General features: G+C 39.5%; 1 protein-coding gene across 2 annotated transcripts in view; it reads left to right on the top strand.

Annotated features, from left to right (window-relative positions):
* The window catches only part of macrod2 (mono-ADP ribosylhydrolase 2), a 1185173-nt gene that overhangs the window by 22672 nt on the left and 1143632 nt on the right, over positions 1-18869 (top strand). For both annotated transcript variants that reach the window (XM_041789359.1, XM_041789358.1), the window contains exons 2-3: positions 2239-2340; positions 9122-9235. In XM_041789359.1, coding sequence (XP_041645293.1) covers positions 2239-2340; positions 9122-9235 — 216 coding nt within the window. The remainder of the gene's footprint in view (positions 1-2238; positions 2341-9121; positions 9236-18869) is intronic.

The raw sequence follows: 18869 nt of genomic DNA, 5'->3' as shown, positions 1-18869 counted from the left end.
CGGATGAGATGTGAATGCAACCATGCCTGGATACGGGACAGAGCGTCATCTCAGCTTTATGACATTTTTGTAAAAAAGCAATTTGTTCACATTTTTCCCCAATAAAGGGCAGAAATCATCAAAATCCAGTCAATAAACTGTCTGTTGTGACTCACCTTACGCATGAATACAAGTTGTAGTCAGTGAAAGGAGATGCAAAGGCAATAACTCTCTTGTCAACTCAAAAACTGCTGTATCTGCGCAGCGTGAGCCCATTTAATCCTCTGAGCTATAGTAGATGTGCAGATACTAAGAGAGAAGTTGCTGGTATCTTAAAAGTGATTTTAAATCATCCATGGCTGCAAGATGGACTTTTTGCCAGGCCAAAACAACAGGTCATGACCCCAGTGGTTGCCATGGTAGCTTCCTCTTCTTTCTCCTCCTTGTTGGGGTTGTAAACCAGCTATGTGCATACCGCCATCTGCTGTTTCAGACCGAGTTAATACGCAAGTGCACCCTGGCACGGTTTGATGTTGCTAGTGTGAAAGCAAGCCAGTGGGAAGGAGGGGGAGGTGGAGGAATCACGCTGCGGCGTGGTTCACAACAACAACTGGGCCAAATGTGAAAGCGCCCTTAATGAAATCTAACACAACTACAATTTCCATCCACTGCGTATCACAAGCAGCTACTTCAATAACGCAACACAATAGATATCAGAACTCCAAACAGGTATGATTAAGTACCGTTTTTGAACTGCTTTTCTGCCTTGTTAGGTCAAACTGTGCATTTGAAGAAAACGGGAAGTATACCATTCAGTAGCCGTACAGTTGAGTGCTGATTTGTTCAGTAAAAACGTCACCTCATAACAGTAATGGTCAATGTTTTTACACTATATGGACAAAAGTATTTGGATGTGGGGCGCAGGTGGCCGAGTGGTTAAGGCACGTCCCATGTACGCGGACGGCCCGGGTTTGAATCTGGCTTTACTGCATGTCTCTCCCCCACTCTTGTCGTTGTTTCCGACTCTATCCACTATCCTCCTCTATCTAATAAAGGCACAAAAATGCCCAAAATAAACCTTTAAAAAAAAAAAAAGTGTTTGGACGCTTGACCATTGTACTTACAAGGACTATAATGACACTGTATTCAAATGCATGTACTTTAATTGTGGCCCCCTTTGCAGCTTTCACTCTTCTTGGAAGACTTTTCTCAAGATTTTGGAGTCTTTCTGGGGGAATTTGTGCCCATTCATTCTGTAGAGCATTTATGACATCGGACACTTCTGTTGGATGAGAAAGCCTGGCTGGCAATTTTTCCAGTTGGTGCCTGGGGGGGTTCTGGTTAGGGCTCTGTATGGGCCAGTCAAGTTAGGTTAAAATCTCAAACCATATCCTTATAGTACCTGCTTTGTGCACTGGGGCACAGTCATGTTGGGATAGAAAAGGGCCTTCCCTAAACTGTTGCCACAAATTTGGAAGCATAGCATTTTTCAAAATGTCTTGGTATGCTGAAGCTTTAAAATTGGCCTTCACTGGAGATAAGGGGCCTAGTCCAAACCCTGAAAACCCTCCACCAAACGTCACAGTTGGCACATTGCAGTCAGGCATGTTTTACCAGGTTTAAACATGTTGTCAAGAGAAAACCTTAATAAACTGATGGACATCTTACAGAGCAGCCATTACTATGTGTGTGTGTGAATAAAGAGTGAGTGGGCTCTTGTGGCATGTGGTGTAAAAAGACTTTGAGTTGTCAGAAGACTGGTAAAAAGTCCAAAGGAAGAGATAATCTATGAGCTGAGGAGTCTCAGCTGTCATCAGTACAACTCTCTGACTTCACACTTCATGTTTGCACTGCTGACAACCTAAGTGAATCGAAATTTTACTCAAACTTTGGAGTCATCTCAGAGGACAAAAATAGTTATTTTCCCTGGATTCTGTTTTTACTTCTCCTAGAATTTTGATCAGTCGTTACCAAAATTGCTCCAGGAAATCTCTGCCAGTTAAAGGACTATTTTAAGCTTTTTGATACCCTGTGCAGTTCTGCCAACTGGCCTGAAAGTTTGCACAAATAGTGTTGGCAGGGTTTATAATCCCAGAAAATGGTTTAAATGGACACAGAGCTGGAGGGGATGAAAGAGAAAACTTTGCAGCTATCATTGGAAACAAATTTCACACTCGTACCTACCTCAGTATTATTTTGATTTCTCTTTATTTGGTCTAGCCAGTTTCATCTAAAACCCTCAATATCTTCTTCTCACAGAGAGACTGCTCCGTCAGGATCGGGAGGAGAGACGCAAGGACTACCGTCGTCAAGATTACATACCTCTGGACAAGATCCCAACCTGGAGAGAGGAAAACAAATGTAAGATTGACTGACTATAACTGACATTTTATTACAGTCCATAAGCATGAGCCACATTTATACTTCCGAGTCAATCGATCAAACAAACAACCTTTAATCAACCAAGGAGTATCATTGTTTAAAATGATGTCAAGTATAAAAGATTATGTTTTCAGGTTCTTTTTACATTTTAAAATTAAGTTAAGACTTTTTCTCAACAAACTTTTATGCTTTTCATCCGTAATTATCCTCTTTCTAAGATAACGTTACTTCCTTTTTAAAAGCCTGCCCAGATTTTGAAAGAAAATGTATGGTTGATCAAAAATGATCACATTAGCTTAAAGGTCACATATTTTACCCTTTTAATTACAGTTTATATTGTTCTCAGAGGTCCCCAAAACATACCTGTGAAATCTGAAAAAACACTCCAGTATTGGATTTTTACATGTCTTTAAAACCCCTCTGTTTCAGCCCTGCTCAGAACGAGCTGTTTCTGTGGCTTTAACCTGTCTGACTCCCTCTCAGGAAATGGATATGACTTAATGGATGTGGCTCTCCTGGGGTCCGTTCGAAAAGTCCAAATAATTACCTCCTAAGTCCTTTCCTATCCACTTTTCCTTAATCCCGGTGAAAAACGTCACAGGGTCAAGGAAAGGTGGGAGTGTGAGGATAGGAGAGAAGAGCAGCGGTGATTGGGGAATCCAAACGTGCCCATCCCTAGGCGGATGGACGTGACGTGTGTTATTTGTATAAAAACTGCAATTTAACATTCATGGACTACAAAATTTGCAAATACCACTGGGTGCACCATCTGTGTTATTATGAGCAACGAATAAAACGTGAAAACCACAAGGTGATAAATATGAGCTGATTAAGATTTTTATATCCTAAAGTCTCTTCAGGACAAAGAACTGTGACTGTAAACATGTAGAACAACGGAAATGTTTTTCTTCATCTGAACTCTCTGCAAAGTCATTATGACTATATGAATAATATTCAAGTCCTTTTATTTTGCAGCGATATTAAATTGTTTAGTTTTATTACCTATCATTTTTTCTTTAATACTCTTGTCCGTTAATTTTATTAGTCTGCTCTGTTTCTGTCTTTCTTTCAGCTTGTTATGTGAAAAGCTCTCTAAGCCGCATCCTACTTGCTTAACCAATAAGATAATCACAGTTATTCAACATGCCAACTTTATCCCCTGAATTGGTTTTGATTTACAAACTTTCAGCACATTTACTTTAATGTTTCATAATAGTGAACCAAATGCAGTTTGAAATACTGACTGATCGGTTTACTATTTGGATAAAAATGGAAATGTGGAGAAATGAAAACGTTATCATAAGTGGAACTATAAAGTTTTCATGTCAATAATATTCCTTGGTTCATCCCTGTTTCCTTCTGTTTATCACGTATTATAAGTTTGGCAGTGGATTTTACTGTTTAAATTGGGGTTAGTAAAGTTACAGGCAAATTGATCGCTTGTTTTGATGAGCGGTCAACAGGTGTGACACTTTAAATGAAGGTTACACAAAGAATTGTGGGTCATCTCTTCATCTCTCTTTTAATGAAGTAATAAAGCTCCTTTTCAGTTGGAGAATTCAAATGGCCTTTATCATGGCCGATAATAAAACATTTCCGGGTCGTTTAACTCAGTTAGGAACCTTCCTAAGCAAAATGGACCATTCGAATGGACCCCAGATCCTGAGAGGAGGATCAGGAGAGGAGGGTGGAACTTTCTCCCAAGTGGGGAGGGCCAACCAAACCTGGGGGGCGGGGCTAACTCCCCACATGACATCATGAGTGGAAAATTTGAGAACGGCTTGTTTCAGCACACACTCTTTCTCCACCTTTCACATCTAAAAGGTGGGGGGGGGATTTTTCTGATTCTTTGCCTGAAAAATTATATTTTGTATAATATGTGACCATTAAGATAGGAACTTGCAACAAATCAAAAAATAAAAATTAGATTGATTCTTGGGCTTTTTATGCCTTTAAATAAAGAGGACAGCAGTGGATAGAGTCAAAAAAAAGAGATGAGTGAGTGGAGAACGACATGCAGGAAAGGAGCCACGGGTTGGACTTAAATCTGGCTGGCCATACACATGGGGTGCGACCTAACCACTCAGCCGTCTTATTTACAGTTAAAAGACTTGGTGTCATCTTTTAATAAGCTGAGTACTTGCTGTGATTGAGACAAGGAGAAATATCTTTGTGTTCCTACACTGACATGCTGCTCCAGGATAAGATTTATGCAAGCAGGATTCACATCAGAGCTTTAAAACACAAAATTTTAATATACAGGTGAGGCAATTTTTCTGACAGTCATAAAACCATCAGAGATTACGGTTGCTGTTCACTGAAGTGAAATAAAATTGCATATGCTGTGTTATTCCTCCTTACATTAAATTAAATAAGGTATAATAACTTTTTATAGACGTTTGGGAGGCTCTGGACCGATGTATTTTCCTTTGGATCTAATATGAAACAACTGCTGATTCACTGCTCCCTGTTTTTATCATTTTTTGGCTCCAGTCTTACTGCGAGTAGACTCTCCTGCAGCCAAGGCTAAATGTCTCCACCATGAAAGCCACATAAAAAATCTAGTCCATAAAAACATCACTACAAAATGCAGCAGTGATTTTAGCATCCAAACATCAGGATGCTCAGCTTCCAAAGTCATGCAGGCATCATTGCATGTGTGCAGTGCATGTGCCAAAACACCGATATCCCTAAACAAGTGGGGGAGAGATGCTGGGGTGGAGTGCTGATCCAGGGCCGCAGGGGATTGCAGAGCAGAGGAAGAGACCAGAAATCTTGCAGCTTGAATAGACCACTAATTTAGGAGGATGTGAGTCATGTGATTTGATTAAGATGCATGTCAGATGTGAATCATTGCGCTAGAGATTATTAACAGAAATAACTCCACAGCTTCGTTTCATTCTTGACACTTTATGCATGATTAATGAGCCTGAATTTTTAATCAAGGCAGTTGATATTGCGGAGAAATGGATACATGAATTAGCTAGTCATTTACATGTCATCCTGCGCTCATATTTAGATTACTCCCAGCATTATTTACAGGTTTTTCTGTTTTCATGACTGACAGCATGCCAGTCCTTATAAGGCTGGAGCTGATGACATCACAAGAGAGGCGGGGACTTCCCTTCAACCCAGGCCCTCATTGGCTATAGAACGCTCTAGACAGAGTAAGGAAGGCCCTAACTGTTCAAATGAGGAAGTCAATCCAAAGGTCAGAGGTTGGCAGACATGTTTCTATATAGCATTGCTAATAAATGCCCAGGGGGAAAAAACACTTAATTATAGGGATGCACAGGATTATCAGCCTGATATTGGCATATCAGCTTTAAAAAGCAATTATAGATATCGGCAGGTATCCAAATTTCTGATGATATTCCAAATCGATATTTTGGCTGTTAATATCAGCATAGATCGATTGTAAATTTTTGCCATTTGTACTAATAACCGGCCTATGCCTACCCTTTGTTTCTTTGTTCATCCTTTAACATTGAAATGTGTTCAAAGGACTTTAGTTTTAGGTCTGAAATACATATTTAAATATAGGCTAAGATTAATCTGTACATATCTGATATCAGCAAAAAAAAAACAATATCATTCATCCCTCCTTAATTACAGTAAATACAGTGGATTATTGTGAACAACAATGGCAAATTTGAAATCAAACAGTCCATGTCCATGGATCTTTGTGGCTTTAATCCTGTCTCTGGAATAAATACTTGACTGAATCTAGATTATGGGGGCTCATTCTGATGTAGCGAAACTGTTTTTGACTTAATATTAGGATCAGGCAAGTATGGGGAGCTTCTAATGGTCAACTATGCCACTTTTATCTTTGATTGTTTGCATTAATTGTGGCTGCTGTGGTTGTTTTATCCTGGAATGGTTTACACAGTCAGAATCCTGATTATCAGAGTTTACTGGTGATGTATAACACACTTAAAAACAGTCATGTGTAATCCCTTTTCATTAAAATAGAATATATTAAATAACCCATTTATTATCCTTTATATTATTAGCCACAGTGTGTCAGTTAAGTTTGTGTTAATTTCACATTTAGAGAGACATAATTGGCCATTATTAACACTGTTTATCCCCCTTGTTAATGTACCTGAGGAATGAATCAAATCACTGAACAGAAGTTTACTGCAGCTGTATTCTGCTTAAATCCTGGGGGAATTATGAATTATCCATTAAATGAAAATCGGCGACTGTTTGACTCAGCTAGAACTGAAGATCTTTTACCTGACTGCCTCCTTTCTTCTCTCTGCCTTGGTGAACGGTGTTTGTGGGTGCATAGAGTTTTTAAGTTAAGGTTTTTTTTTTTTTTTCACTTTGAGTGAAAGAGAATAAAATAGCAGTGACTACATTACCGCAGACAATTTCAGATAGAATTATTTATTCGAGCACTTAAGTCTTTATTTTTCTCCTCTTTTTTTATCAACTACATCTAATACAGAAATGTTTGAATGTTTCTCAGCATTAATCAGATATTAGGCTACTTTTGTTTCACATTAAGGTCTATGCTACAAAATATCACATCAACTAAGGAATAATGTATTGAGAGGGGAAACTGGCCCAATGCAGTATATTATTCTGTAAGCACTGTCTTGCCAAAATGTTCAAGGCTATTTTCCTCAAAGAGGTGTTGTCTGGATGAAGCAGATTCTGCTCTGATACCTCTCTCTACTTTTCGGCATTGATAGTTCCTTTCCAGATGTGTAAGCTGCCCACGCCATAGGCACTCATGCAACCCCATACCATCAGAGAGGCAGGCTTTAGAGCTGAGCCAGGAGAACAAGCTGGACGGACCCTCTCCTCTTTAGTCTGCAGGACACTGCATCCGTAGGATCCAAAAGAATTTCAAATTTTGATTCATCTGACCACAGGACAGTTTTCCATTTTGCTTCAGCTCATTTTTAATGAGTTTTGGTCCTGAGACGATGATGGCGTTTCTGTATCGTGGTCACATATGGCATCTAATATCCAGCTTTAACTTGCATTTGTGGATGGCATAACCAACTGTGTTGTCGGACAACGATTTCTAGGAGTGTCCCTGAGGCCATGCAGTGATTTCTAGTACAGAATCATGCCTGTATTTAATGAGAGCCTGAAGATCACAAGCACCTCATATTAACTTTCATCCTTGTCCCTTGTGCACAGAGATTTTTTCAGATTCTCTGACAATTATCTGAAATTGTCCCACAACTTTTACATGCTGTTTTCACAGATTGGTGCACCTCTGCTCATCTTTACTCCTGAGAGTCTCTGCCTCTCTAAAATCCTCCTTTTACACCCAGGCATGTTACTGACCTGTTGCTAATTTATCTAATTAGTTACTAAAATGCATTAGAACCACTTCCTTTTTCAGTCTTTTGTTGCCCTGTCCCTATGTTTTTAAGATGTGTTGATGCCATAAAATCCTAAATGAGCTATTATTTTTAATGAAAATATAAATTCTAAGTATTATATTTTTGTTAAACGCTATAAAAATTCTTATTTTGTGAAGGTACAGTGCTTAACAAATTTATTAGAGCACATGTCTCAAAAACCATCCAGCATCATCAAGTGCCATCATTTTCAGTGAGCTCTCGATGTTTTACCATTTTGAACAGGAATGAGGAATTTCAAACTGAATTCACCTTTTGAAACCCAAATTTGAGCCGGCTCACTGGGCTTCTCTGAGATGTCAGAAATGAATCAAGCATAACATTCAACCACTAAAACATTTTTTTCTGTTCAGGAATGCAAGTAAATAACTATAATTTGATATATTAATCAAGATAATAATAATAAGTATATTTTAGCATTAAAAATATCATTTGGGTTAAAGAGCTTCTACATATTATTGTATTAACCATTGCAGAAACATTAAAAAATGGTTTTGGTTTTACCAGTTTTTACCAATGCTGTTAATTTAGGGCAGCTGTGACATAAACCTTACTTTGGGTGGTGGTCTAATAAATTTGTTAAGCACTGTATATTTGATTATAATAATAAAATTGAGAATATTCTGTGGTTAATAAATATTTTGCCCTCTGGCAGTGAGCATAAAGTAAATGTGGACCCTTCAGTAACCAAAGTCACCCATCCCTTCTCCAAATGGACAGGTAAGCCATTGCTTCATGGCTTTCTTTCTCTCCTTTAGTAGAGGATACTCTGGACCAACCCTAACAAAAGGAGCAAAATAAAAAGGACCCACAATTCTTTGTGTCAGCTTTATTTAAAGTGAAGCACCTCTCAGCTGTTAATCAAAACAAGCAATCAGTGAGACTGATAATGTCACCTTCACTGAATTAAACCATAGTTTGCATTCAGTGGAACTTCTGAGTCATGCAGATAAATATGAGAGTAGAGGAGAGTGAGCAGAGGAATATCCCAGATATACTTCTTAAAAATGAAAACTAATCGACCACTTAATAAAAAACTGCACTTGTGTATCTATTTTTAGCTATTAAAGGTTGATGTGGTGAAAGTCTAACATCTGCCTAGTATTAAGTTCAGTCAGATTCCCTTATCACTCTTCTCCTATCCTCTTACTCCTTTCTTTGACTGTGACATTTTTCTGTGAGGTCAAGGAAAAGTGGAAAGGAATGGACTGATGGAGCAATTTTTTTGACTTTTTGAACAATTTTACCTTCATGACTCAGAGTCCTGGGGGTGTACAGGTTGTGGAGACATGATGCTGAGCATTAATGAGGGGACACCTTCATATTTAAAATGTTTTACTGAATTCATGTAACAAATTTGACTTCTTTTTCAGCCAATGAGAAAGAAGAAGGGAAGGAGGTGACGGGCGGAGGAGGTCTGAGTGATAAAGTTTCTCTCTACAAAGGCGATATCACTGTCCTGGAGGTGGATGCTATCGTCAATGCTGGTAGGGATCTACATGCTTTTAGTCCTCTGTGAGCTGCTGGATGGTTTCTGCTGCTTGAAGGCAGCTTTGCTTTTTAAATTGTACTTGGCTGCCCTCTGCTGTTGAGATGGAGGAACTGCTGGGTTTTGATTTGGTTTTGCACAAGCGATGATGAGTGACTGAGGGAGATGTTGAAGTGGATGTCTGTTTGAGGCGGTCTAACACCAAATAAGCTGGAATTTACTGAGTGTTTGGGTTGTTTTTGACTGTTTATTGCTCACTTTTTAAGTTGTTTGCTATTAAATCTCTGTCTTCTATGTGGTAAAGCTTAAAGTTATTGTCATGCAGCGAGTATATTCGTCTCATTTTGCCATCACCGTGTGTTCTGTGTGGTCAAATATTAAATCCCGCTGTAGGGGAAATTTCTAAAAAAGGTTTCTTCGAGAGAAAAGAGAGGATTTTGCATCAGAAAGGGTTTGCAGAAATCCTTTTTCCAGGGATCTGCACCACTGTTATGTAATTTTCTGCAGTCACAACCTACACACATAGTCAGAGGTGCTAAAAGATTGCTTTACCTGTTGCTTCTGCAGCTGATGCTCAGGGACATTTTGCAGCTGTAGAGTTGAAATTGCCACACCATGCTGCTGCGGTATGCATATCTATGAATGTATAAATGTTCTGCAGTTGTGTTTCATAACTTTTTCTTCGTCGTGCAGCTCTTGGAGTCACACAAGCACAAATAGCAGTCTCATAAGCAGTGTGCATCCTGTGTGAAATTAATCCTCTATAATTTATGCAGGATTAATAGATGTGCAAAACAGACTGCTCTGCTGGAGAGGGCTAATGAATTTAATCTATTATGTAAATACCAGCCCTGATGAGGATGCCGTGACTTGACGAATCTGAATCATCTTCAGCATCGTGTTGAAGACTAACAGACATCTGAAACACTGGTAGAGATGGTGTATCTGAATATTTAGCAGTTTGTGACTCTACAGAAGCTCATATCCTGTGTAGTTGTACTGCTTTTTTGTTAACTTGTTAGGGATGCCCTGATTATTGGCAGATTTTCACTGAAAATATATGATCTGTAGTCTGCAATTCATGCTTGTAGTCACTTAGACCAATTCCCTTTACTCTGGTGTCTGCAGAAGCCCTGTGTTTGTGGTGTAGTATAATTATATAGGCTAACTGAATTGCCAATCAGTAGTTAATCAGCCCATCAGCACCGTGAATACAATCAAAGAAGCAACTTTGGTTGCCAACTTAGACAAGCCCTCGCTGTTGCTATTGGTCAGTCAGCCTCGGAGCAGCTGTGGCTAAATCTTCCAAACTTTGCTGTGTACCCATTTTCTGAGATTGTAGCACTGTGCTCATACTTCAGTTTAGTTAAAACTGACAGGATAAAAGCTCATTAGCTAACTCAATTAGATGGCATAACATTAAGTTATGACAGTTTAAGGTCCATTTAGTAAAATGACAATTAGGCAAAGATAAATAATCGTGATGTGTTCAAAATAAGGTATTTAAAACAGTTGAAATAACTAATTTCTATAGTAAATCACAGGAAATAGCATTCTTTTTTCACATACAATTCTGTATTTAAAACTGTTTTTGTGCCATTTTCTCTTGTCATGAACTAAGGGAAATTAACTTCCTGTTTGGATGTAGACTGCAATCAAGGATCTTGTCATGGACAGCAAAGGAAATAAGGGAGCATTAAAAAGGTAAATGTTTAGTTAAACAAGATGTAGATGACATTTGACGGCCTGAGCTGTGGGCTACCAGGTTGCCCACTTTAAAATCCATGCAGGCCACCCTTATTTTAACAGGTCCTCCCTGACTAAAAACATGAATTTGTATTTTAATTAGTGCTGCCAAACAATTAACATTTTTAATCATATTAATCACAGGGTTGCTGTGGATTAATGTGGATTAATCATGATTAAATATAATTCATTTTTGATCTATATTAATCGCGTTTCATTTTGCATAAGCTAACAGACTCAAGAAACAAGGAATATGTAGCTGGGCCAGACATGTTTGGCACCCAGTGAGCAGCTGGTAATGTCAAATTTTGAAACAATACAGATCAGTTTGATGAAAAATATTCACTTTTATTCATAGTCTCCCTTTTACATTTGGCAACATGACAAAAGCACATCAAAAAGTGCATAAAAACACAACAACAGAGCTGTATTTGAACATAACCTGAGGCAGTAGAATTTTTTTTCACATGAATAAAAACAATCCCAGACAAATGTATGCTTCGCGTTAATGTGGTATTTTAAGCTGGAAGTGCTTCAGTGAAAAGAAAACTCCTTCCTGCAGAATGTGCATAATACTTTATGTCAATCGACTGTTCCATCTTGTTCTTTTTTTTTTTTTTTTTTACTCAAATTTCCCATCGAGAGGGCAAGTGTGCTGTTAAGTGTCTTCTATATCGAGTTGGTTGGTTACTACCAGATCAACGGCCCATTTGCGCACATGCAGCATGCTCAACGGTAACCCTACTTTGACAAACTGCCCGAAATGTGTTGCCAGAGACGTTTCAGAGTTGAGACACTCTGCGCTGTAGGTGGGTTAATTGCGTTAAAATTTTTAATCAGATTAATCATGATGATGGCTATATCCGCATTAACGTGTTCATTTTGACAGCCCTAATTTTAATATTTATCTTTTTAGCATAAGCTCAGCACAGCAGATAAATATCAGCAGATGTGCTGCTGATACTGATAGATATCAGTGTATGTCATGATGGTAGAAACGGTTATCCACAACCAATGGGAGCTGGCCTTGTGCATGAGCACGTTAAAATAGTTAACTTATAAAACATGAGCATGGTTCAGTCTGAAGCCACTGAATGATGAATTGGTGTAAAGCAGCGAAATTAGTGACCAAAATTTACATGGAGTAGGAAAGATTGGGAAAAAAAAGCAGCAAAAATTGGCAAAAAGAGGCAATAATTGGCAAAAAGTTGCAAAAATGATTTATAGTTGCACAAAAGTTGGCATAAATGAGTGGAAAGTGGCAAAAAAGGCTTAAAAGTGGCAAAAGAAGTGGAAAATATGGACAGAATGCAGCAAAAATAGGCAAAAGGTGGCAAAAATGGGTAAACAGTGGCAAAAAAACGTGGCAATAATTGGTGAAAAGCTGCAAAAATAGGTTGAAGTGGCAAAGAAGTGGCCACCAGCAGAATGATACTGAAAATGGCATGAAGGATTAGAAGTTGCTAAATAGTTGCAAAATGTGAAAAATGCATCAAAAGAGCCAGAAAGAATATATACAACCATGACAGAAATGGTCAAAGAGTGGCCCGCAGATTGCCTAGCGGTCTAAGACGCTACCCATGTATGCCGGCGGCCCGAGTTCATATCTGGCCTGTGGCCCTATACCGCATGTCTCTCCCCACTCTCTCTCCCGTTTCCAACTCTATCCACTGTCCTCCTCTATCGAATAAAGGCACAAAAAGCCCAAAAATAAATCTTTAAAAAAAAGAAAGAAAAAAAGAAAAGGGCAAAAAGTGGCAAAAATGGGCAAAATTCAGCAAAATGAGATAGAAGTGCCAATTGGAAGTGGCTAAAATGGGCATTAAGTGGCAAAACAGTGACAGTATGGGTTAAAAGTGGCAAAAATCAGATAAAATCATCAAAAATTAGTTAAGTGGTGAAAAGAAGAAGCAAACGTGGGCAGAAAATGTGGTGAGAAGGAGATAAAAAGTTGCATGAATTAATGACTCTTATCAGGCCTGCAATGAGGTAACTGTTAGCCGGGATGTTAGCACCAACACTCCAGCACATCTTCTCTGGGTTTCTCAGGGGCTGTGCTGATTCTGTGTGGGTAGGACTGCATGTCAATGATATCTCTAGGAAATTATCCAGGGGGGTCTGCCCAAGAATGATCTCTATGTGTAAAGACTTGGTCATATTTGCAGCAAAAAAAAAAGCACAACCAGGGCACCCCTAACAACAGCCATGTTTGGAGTGCATTGGTGTATGGTAGTAGGATATAGATGTATTTGTATGGTAGGAGTCTGTGAGACGGCATGCTGGTGTATATTCAGCGATAATCCAGATTGACAGGTAGTCATTGATTACTCTGTGATTGCTCTATTATACTCCCAGCAGCCTGTCTTGTGTCCTTTATTGCAAATTAAGGTTAAATCATTTGATAAGGTGCTCCATGTTTGCATTAAGGAAGAGAAACAGACTCATCAGAATGGAAATGAGGTTCAGGAGGGAGCATTGCATGTGTTTGTGTTAAACTGTTGAATACTGCTGTATCTAAGGCTGGCGTTTTACTTCAGCGGTTAATGTTGCCAGACGTCCAGGCTCTGATTGAGCTGCATGTCAGCCAGAAGGCAATTCATTCTGTTTAGCAGGCTGTCAGAGGGTCTGAGAGGTTGAAGGGATTGTTGAAACCTTTTTATAAATTTCACAAGGTCTCAGCAGTTGGCCTTCTGCAGCTCTATTCATAGTGCCAGGCCGGTTTTCTTTGTACTGCTGGATGGACTGATAAAAACATAATGGTGCTGGACTGTTCTGTCCACATTCGCTTACTTTCTGTGACAGCTCTGCTCAACAACAGTAGCATGTTATGAATTTTAATTTCAAGAATATGAATGGAAATTTCCAGGCCAAGTTTTTTCTGTGCTTAAGAGGTATTTGTTTTTACGTTATGGCATTGTGTTACAAAATAGACTGGACGTGTCGTGGTTATAGTGGCTCTTTTCCAGGTTTCAGTAACTCAGTCCTGAGCATGTGAACATTCACTGCGGATGTTGAGTAATGAACGGTGATAACATCTCTGAAAAGTTTGTTCCACTTCTTTCTTTTCATCTTTTCTCCGCCTCCAATCTGTAGCCTGCAGGACTTCCATTTTCTCATGCTGTTTTTAATTTAGGCTTGAAACCAGGAGACATCTGTCTGTGAAGTGTGGCACTTTACTGAATAATGTGAAAGTCTGAAGGTTAATGTCTGAATGTCCTTTTCTTTACATGAGCCAAACTTGAAGGGCTGGGAGGTTAATTGTGAAAATTCGAGTTAAATTTGAAGTATATGGAAAAAAAGACAAGGGAAAGACATTTTATGCACATATTCAGTAGGAATGTCCTGGTTATGTGTTTCTTTTTGCTGCAGATACCTAAACCCATCATCTATGAGTGACATCGGATTAGTTTAACCAGCTGGTGATTGGTTGGCCAGTCTGCTCAGCTTTGTAGTTTACTCAGACCTCCTGCAGGTGGCAGTGTAATCTGGTAAAATGAGCACAAAAGTCATCGTTATTCAGTGAACAACATGCTTTTACTTCATTTGTTCAACAGAGCAAATAACGACCTCCGTAGAAGCAACAAACCAAGTATCCCACTGTAAGGACAACGCAATGATTCTGCTTTGGGCAGAGGAGGAGGATGACAGTCCTGCAGCAGTTACAGACAACCTGATAAGCCCTAGCCTCTTTTATCAGGATACTGCTCAAAATTTCCTGCCCATCTTTATATGAGTATAACTCTCTAACTACATGTTCTATCAAAATGATCAAGCTACAATAATGAAGAGGATACTTTTGAAATTTGTTCAGAAGTGTAAATATGTGTATATATGTTACTGGGTCAGAGTGAATCAACTTTGCACACGCATGACACACACATATAAATGAAAAATTTCATTTTCGCCTCTGTTTTTTTTTTTTTTTTTTGCAATTTTAGCATATACAGTACTGTGCACAAGTTTTAGGCATTTAGAGTGCTAACAGTTCTTCACAGGTCCTGATGTTCCACAACCCCAGGCTGAAGAGAGGAGGGAGGGCATCCAGAGTTGGTGTCGACACATTTGACATGTACGTGTTCGGGCCTTTGCACCCCTGGTAATATGCCCGGCAACCACCAACAGTTTTCAGGTGCTTAGAACATACACACGACAACCAGGGGGTTGTGGCAACCCTCCAACCCACCCTAACAGTACCCTAGGTTATGTTTAAGTGCCACTTCTACCCATAACTCCGCCCTAAAACTGTGGTTTTTGTTTTGTTTTCATCAGATTATTTTCGCATGCCCTTGGTAATGTACAAAGACATCCAGAGCATGACCTGGGTTATGTCAATCCTCCCTCCCGCCCGATGGGGCCCTCAGGTGGGCGTACTCGCCGTTACACACCTTACTTCAGCCTCAAATTTCAATCCAAACATGCCTAAAACTTCTGCACAGTACTGTATATCCCATAGAAATAATGCAGTTGAAGTCCAAAACTCTCCAGTAGGCCATAGCACCATATCTTGGCGTTACCTCTTTAAACTTTTATGCCTCTAGAGGGTTATCAGGATAAAATAAGAGAGGTTTTAGTGAAGACTATTCAGGTGAGGCAGAGGCTGGGCTTTCAACCATGTTTGTGTCTGTAGTACCAGGCACTCTCCCATAGGGGGCGGAAGTGTCTGGCTAAGTAGCGCTATGGCTACTTTGATATGTGGTCATTGATTTGATTCATTTTTGAGTTGGATGTAGTGTAGGTGAAAATGGTTTGTTTGGGCTTGTAGCTGAGCTTTCTCTGTTTAATTTGATGTGTAACAGGACTATTTTTGTGCAAAAATAGAGTGCACAGAGCAAGTTTGTTCGGATCAAGGCAAGCAGGACCAATTTGGACCCGTTAGGTTTTATCTGCATTTGTAAAACCACACTACACCCCCACACAGTGCTCCTCTGGACACCAGAGCATCTGTGATGACAAGCATTACTTGCAATCTACCAATCATATGTAAACTGGACAATAATGATTACCTCTGCTCAATCAGGGCATCTCTATTTGCAGGACACTTATCGTTTATTTCCATGCATTTGGAAGACGTCAACAGAGTTTTTCAGATCGTATCTCCAGAGAATTATTCCTAAAAACAGATAAAATTTAGCAAAGAGCTCTTGCTGCCTCTTATTGCTTGGTTTGCACTTTCAGAAAATTACATGCATATTCTACATACTCATCCTAGGAGTGTATCCTCTCATACTCTGCCCTCCCATTATTGAAATACATGCCGGAATTAATATTTAATATTCAGCATCTAACCAGGGCAGCAGCTCTTTTATTGGCCTCTAATGTTTCTCTTTTAGCCTTTTTATAGATGCAGTTGATTATTCTCAGAGTATTGCAGAGAGAATCCCGTGGTTATTAAGAGTTTGTAAGAGTTTCAGTCTAATAGCTGCAGTTAAAAACAGCACAGACGTACATAGGATTTGTTTTGTGTATTTTAGAATGGGCAGTGCTTCTCAGTCGCTTCCTGTAATTTGTGGTGAGCCAACACATGCACTTTTTCTGCTTCAGCAGCATACATTCAAGCAACATCACAAGGAATTTGGTGAACTTTGGTGCTCACCAAAGGTCTCTAAAGGTCAGAAAATGAATACTGCTGGAAACAACATCATTTGTTGACAAACTGAGGGCGGTGAAGCTACCAAAGATGCTTTTACAACCCAAAGAGCCATGTAAACTGACAGTGTAGCTACCTGTGCTAATGTGACTGTGCTAGCGTCTAAGGCCTGCTGTTTGTTAACTGTTTACATGAGGAGTAAATGTACTCAACTATTGTCGTGGTGTCTGTTGGATGTGTTTGAGAATCTGCAGTGGAGAGGCTAATTCGTCACATGATATTGAGGTAGGTTTGTGACAGTGTGGCCCAACTGCACATGACACGAGGGAGTGCCAGCAGCAAAATCAGCTCGATTGTGTTGATTCCTCTTGTAGTATCCTGACAGCCTGCAAGCAATGCAGCAAGATGCGATGACATGAACAAGGAAAGAAGAAAGAGGGAGATGGCAAGGCACCAGGAGTGTCAGAAAAGATTCTTGTGTCAGTTTAAAGCAGACATTTTTAAGGCCAACTCAGACTACTGAGTTCCTTAGGTCTTTCGCAACTGTGCCATGTTCGATTATGCATGAATCTTGTCCAATCCAGTACAAGTGTGTCACTCCCGTCTCCATGACAGTGTGTGAGTTCACCGGTCGTCAGAAAGGCAGGTCAAAGAGAGTGAATCATAGCTACAGATGCTAGTGGGTTTTGCTAAGAAAAGAAGAAAACCAGAAACAATTATGGACTGGATTAAGGATTATGGTTTACATTTATGGACTCTTCCCTATGCATGAAGAGGAGGACAATATGGATGGGATATCCTTCGGCTTGAACTTGAGGTATGAACATGATAATGTTGAGAAAATAAGCTCAATTAGCCAAATTAATACATCCAGTTTCTCTGCACACATAAGATCCCTGCAGGGAGAAAAAGTGGTGACTTGCTCTGATAAGGAGCAAATTCTCTCTTATCAGTAGGCATCAGGATTCACATTGTTGACGTCAGGTCAGAGTGTCAAACTAGATGATGATGCCAGACAAATTCTGACATCCTGACGTTTGACGATGAGCTGCAATGATTCAGCCAAGCCAAAATCTGACTGAGTTTGTGTAGCCTAAGCTGGTCTTTAGAAAAAGTTTTGTGACTGTATTGTAAGTTCTCATTATGTTTCTCCTTCCTTTTCCCTCTCTACTCTGATATTCCAGTTGAATATGCAGCAAGGAACCTAATTTTCAATATAGCTGTCATTTATGACACTCATATAGTCTTTGTTTTTATATTAAAAGCAAAACAAGTTGAGAAAGATGAATAGTCAGACATAAATCAGCAATTAGTGGACCATCATTAGTAACAGCAATGTATCATTATTAAGTGGTCCAAAGTCATCTTTTCAGTTGATTGTAACTTTTGCATGTTATTTGAATGTCAAGGTCCCAGAGTGTGGAGAAAGAGGCATAAGTAGCTTAACGCCCAGTGTTTTCAGTTTCCACAGTCAGTGATTTCAGAACACTTCATGCGTCTATCTGCTGACAAGCTTTATGGCAATACTGATTTCCCTTTCCAGTCAGACTCGGCACCTACCTGCATTGAAGCCAAAGCTAGCAACTGGTTTGCTGACTGTGGTAATAGCCTACTGTGCTTGATTGGCTAGCCAACTGGCCTCACACTAACCCCTTATAAAATAAATGGATATTGTTACGGTTATGTGAATCTAAGTGATGATGAATCCTGGTCATTGTGCAATCCTTATGACAAAGCCTTACACAGCATTATGGCCTGAATGCACTCATTGCAATGAAGTGTGATATTCAGGATTGTTTCTGCATGACTTTATTGTCATCACATTTTAGACTGTATATTTTTTGCAAAAGCAGACTAAATAAATGTGCAGGCCTTGAAAAGATTGTAGCCAGACATGAGCTGCAGAAGAGAGATGTGTGTAATTTCAAGAAACATCCACCACTGCTGTTCTAGTGGCTTCCTATAGCTTTTTAAACAGTGTGAAGTTGCTTTATTCCCTCCATTAAAGTTTAATTATTAGGCTCATTGAGTTTTTAATTCTTCTTTAATTCTGTTTGGCTGGAGGTTGGACAGGAGGTGCTCAAACTGTCACCTGGGTGAGAGCCCGGAGAGAAAAGGATGTGATGACAATCAGGAAAGTGCAGGTGTGGAGGGCAGGTTGGCCATTTCATCACACCATGGCTTTTCCCTGCAGCACGCAGCCCAGGCAGATGGTTTTACTGAACGCACTCTTTATAATGAAAGTACATTGGTCGGAGACAACTCGGCAAGAAAGCTGTTAGACCCATAATCATTATGG

The sequence above is a fragment of the Cheilinus undulatus genome, linkage group 6, assembly GCF_018320785.1.
Source record: "Cheilinus undulatus linkage group 6, ASM1832078v1, whole genome shotgun sequence".
In the NCBI taxonomy this organism is placed as follows: domain Eukaryota; kingdom Metazoa; phylum Chordata; class Actinopteri; order Labriformes; family Labridae; genus Cheilinus; species Cheilinus undulatus.
Note: the sequence above shows the minus strand (reverse complement) of the source record. Positions and strands in the feature narration are given on the sequence as shown.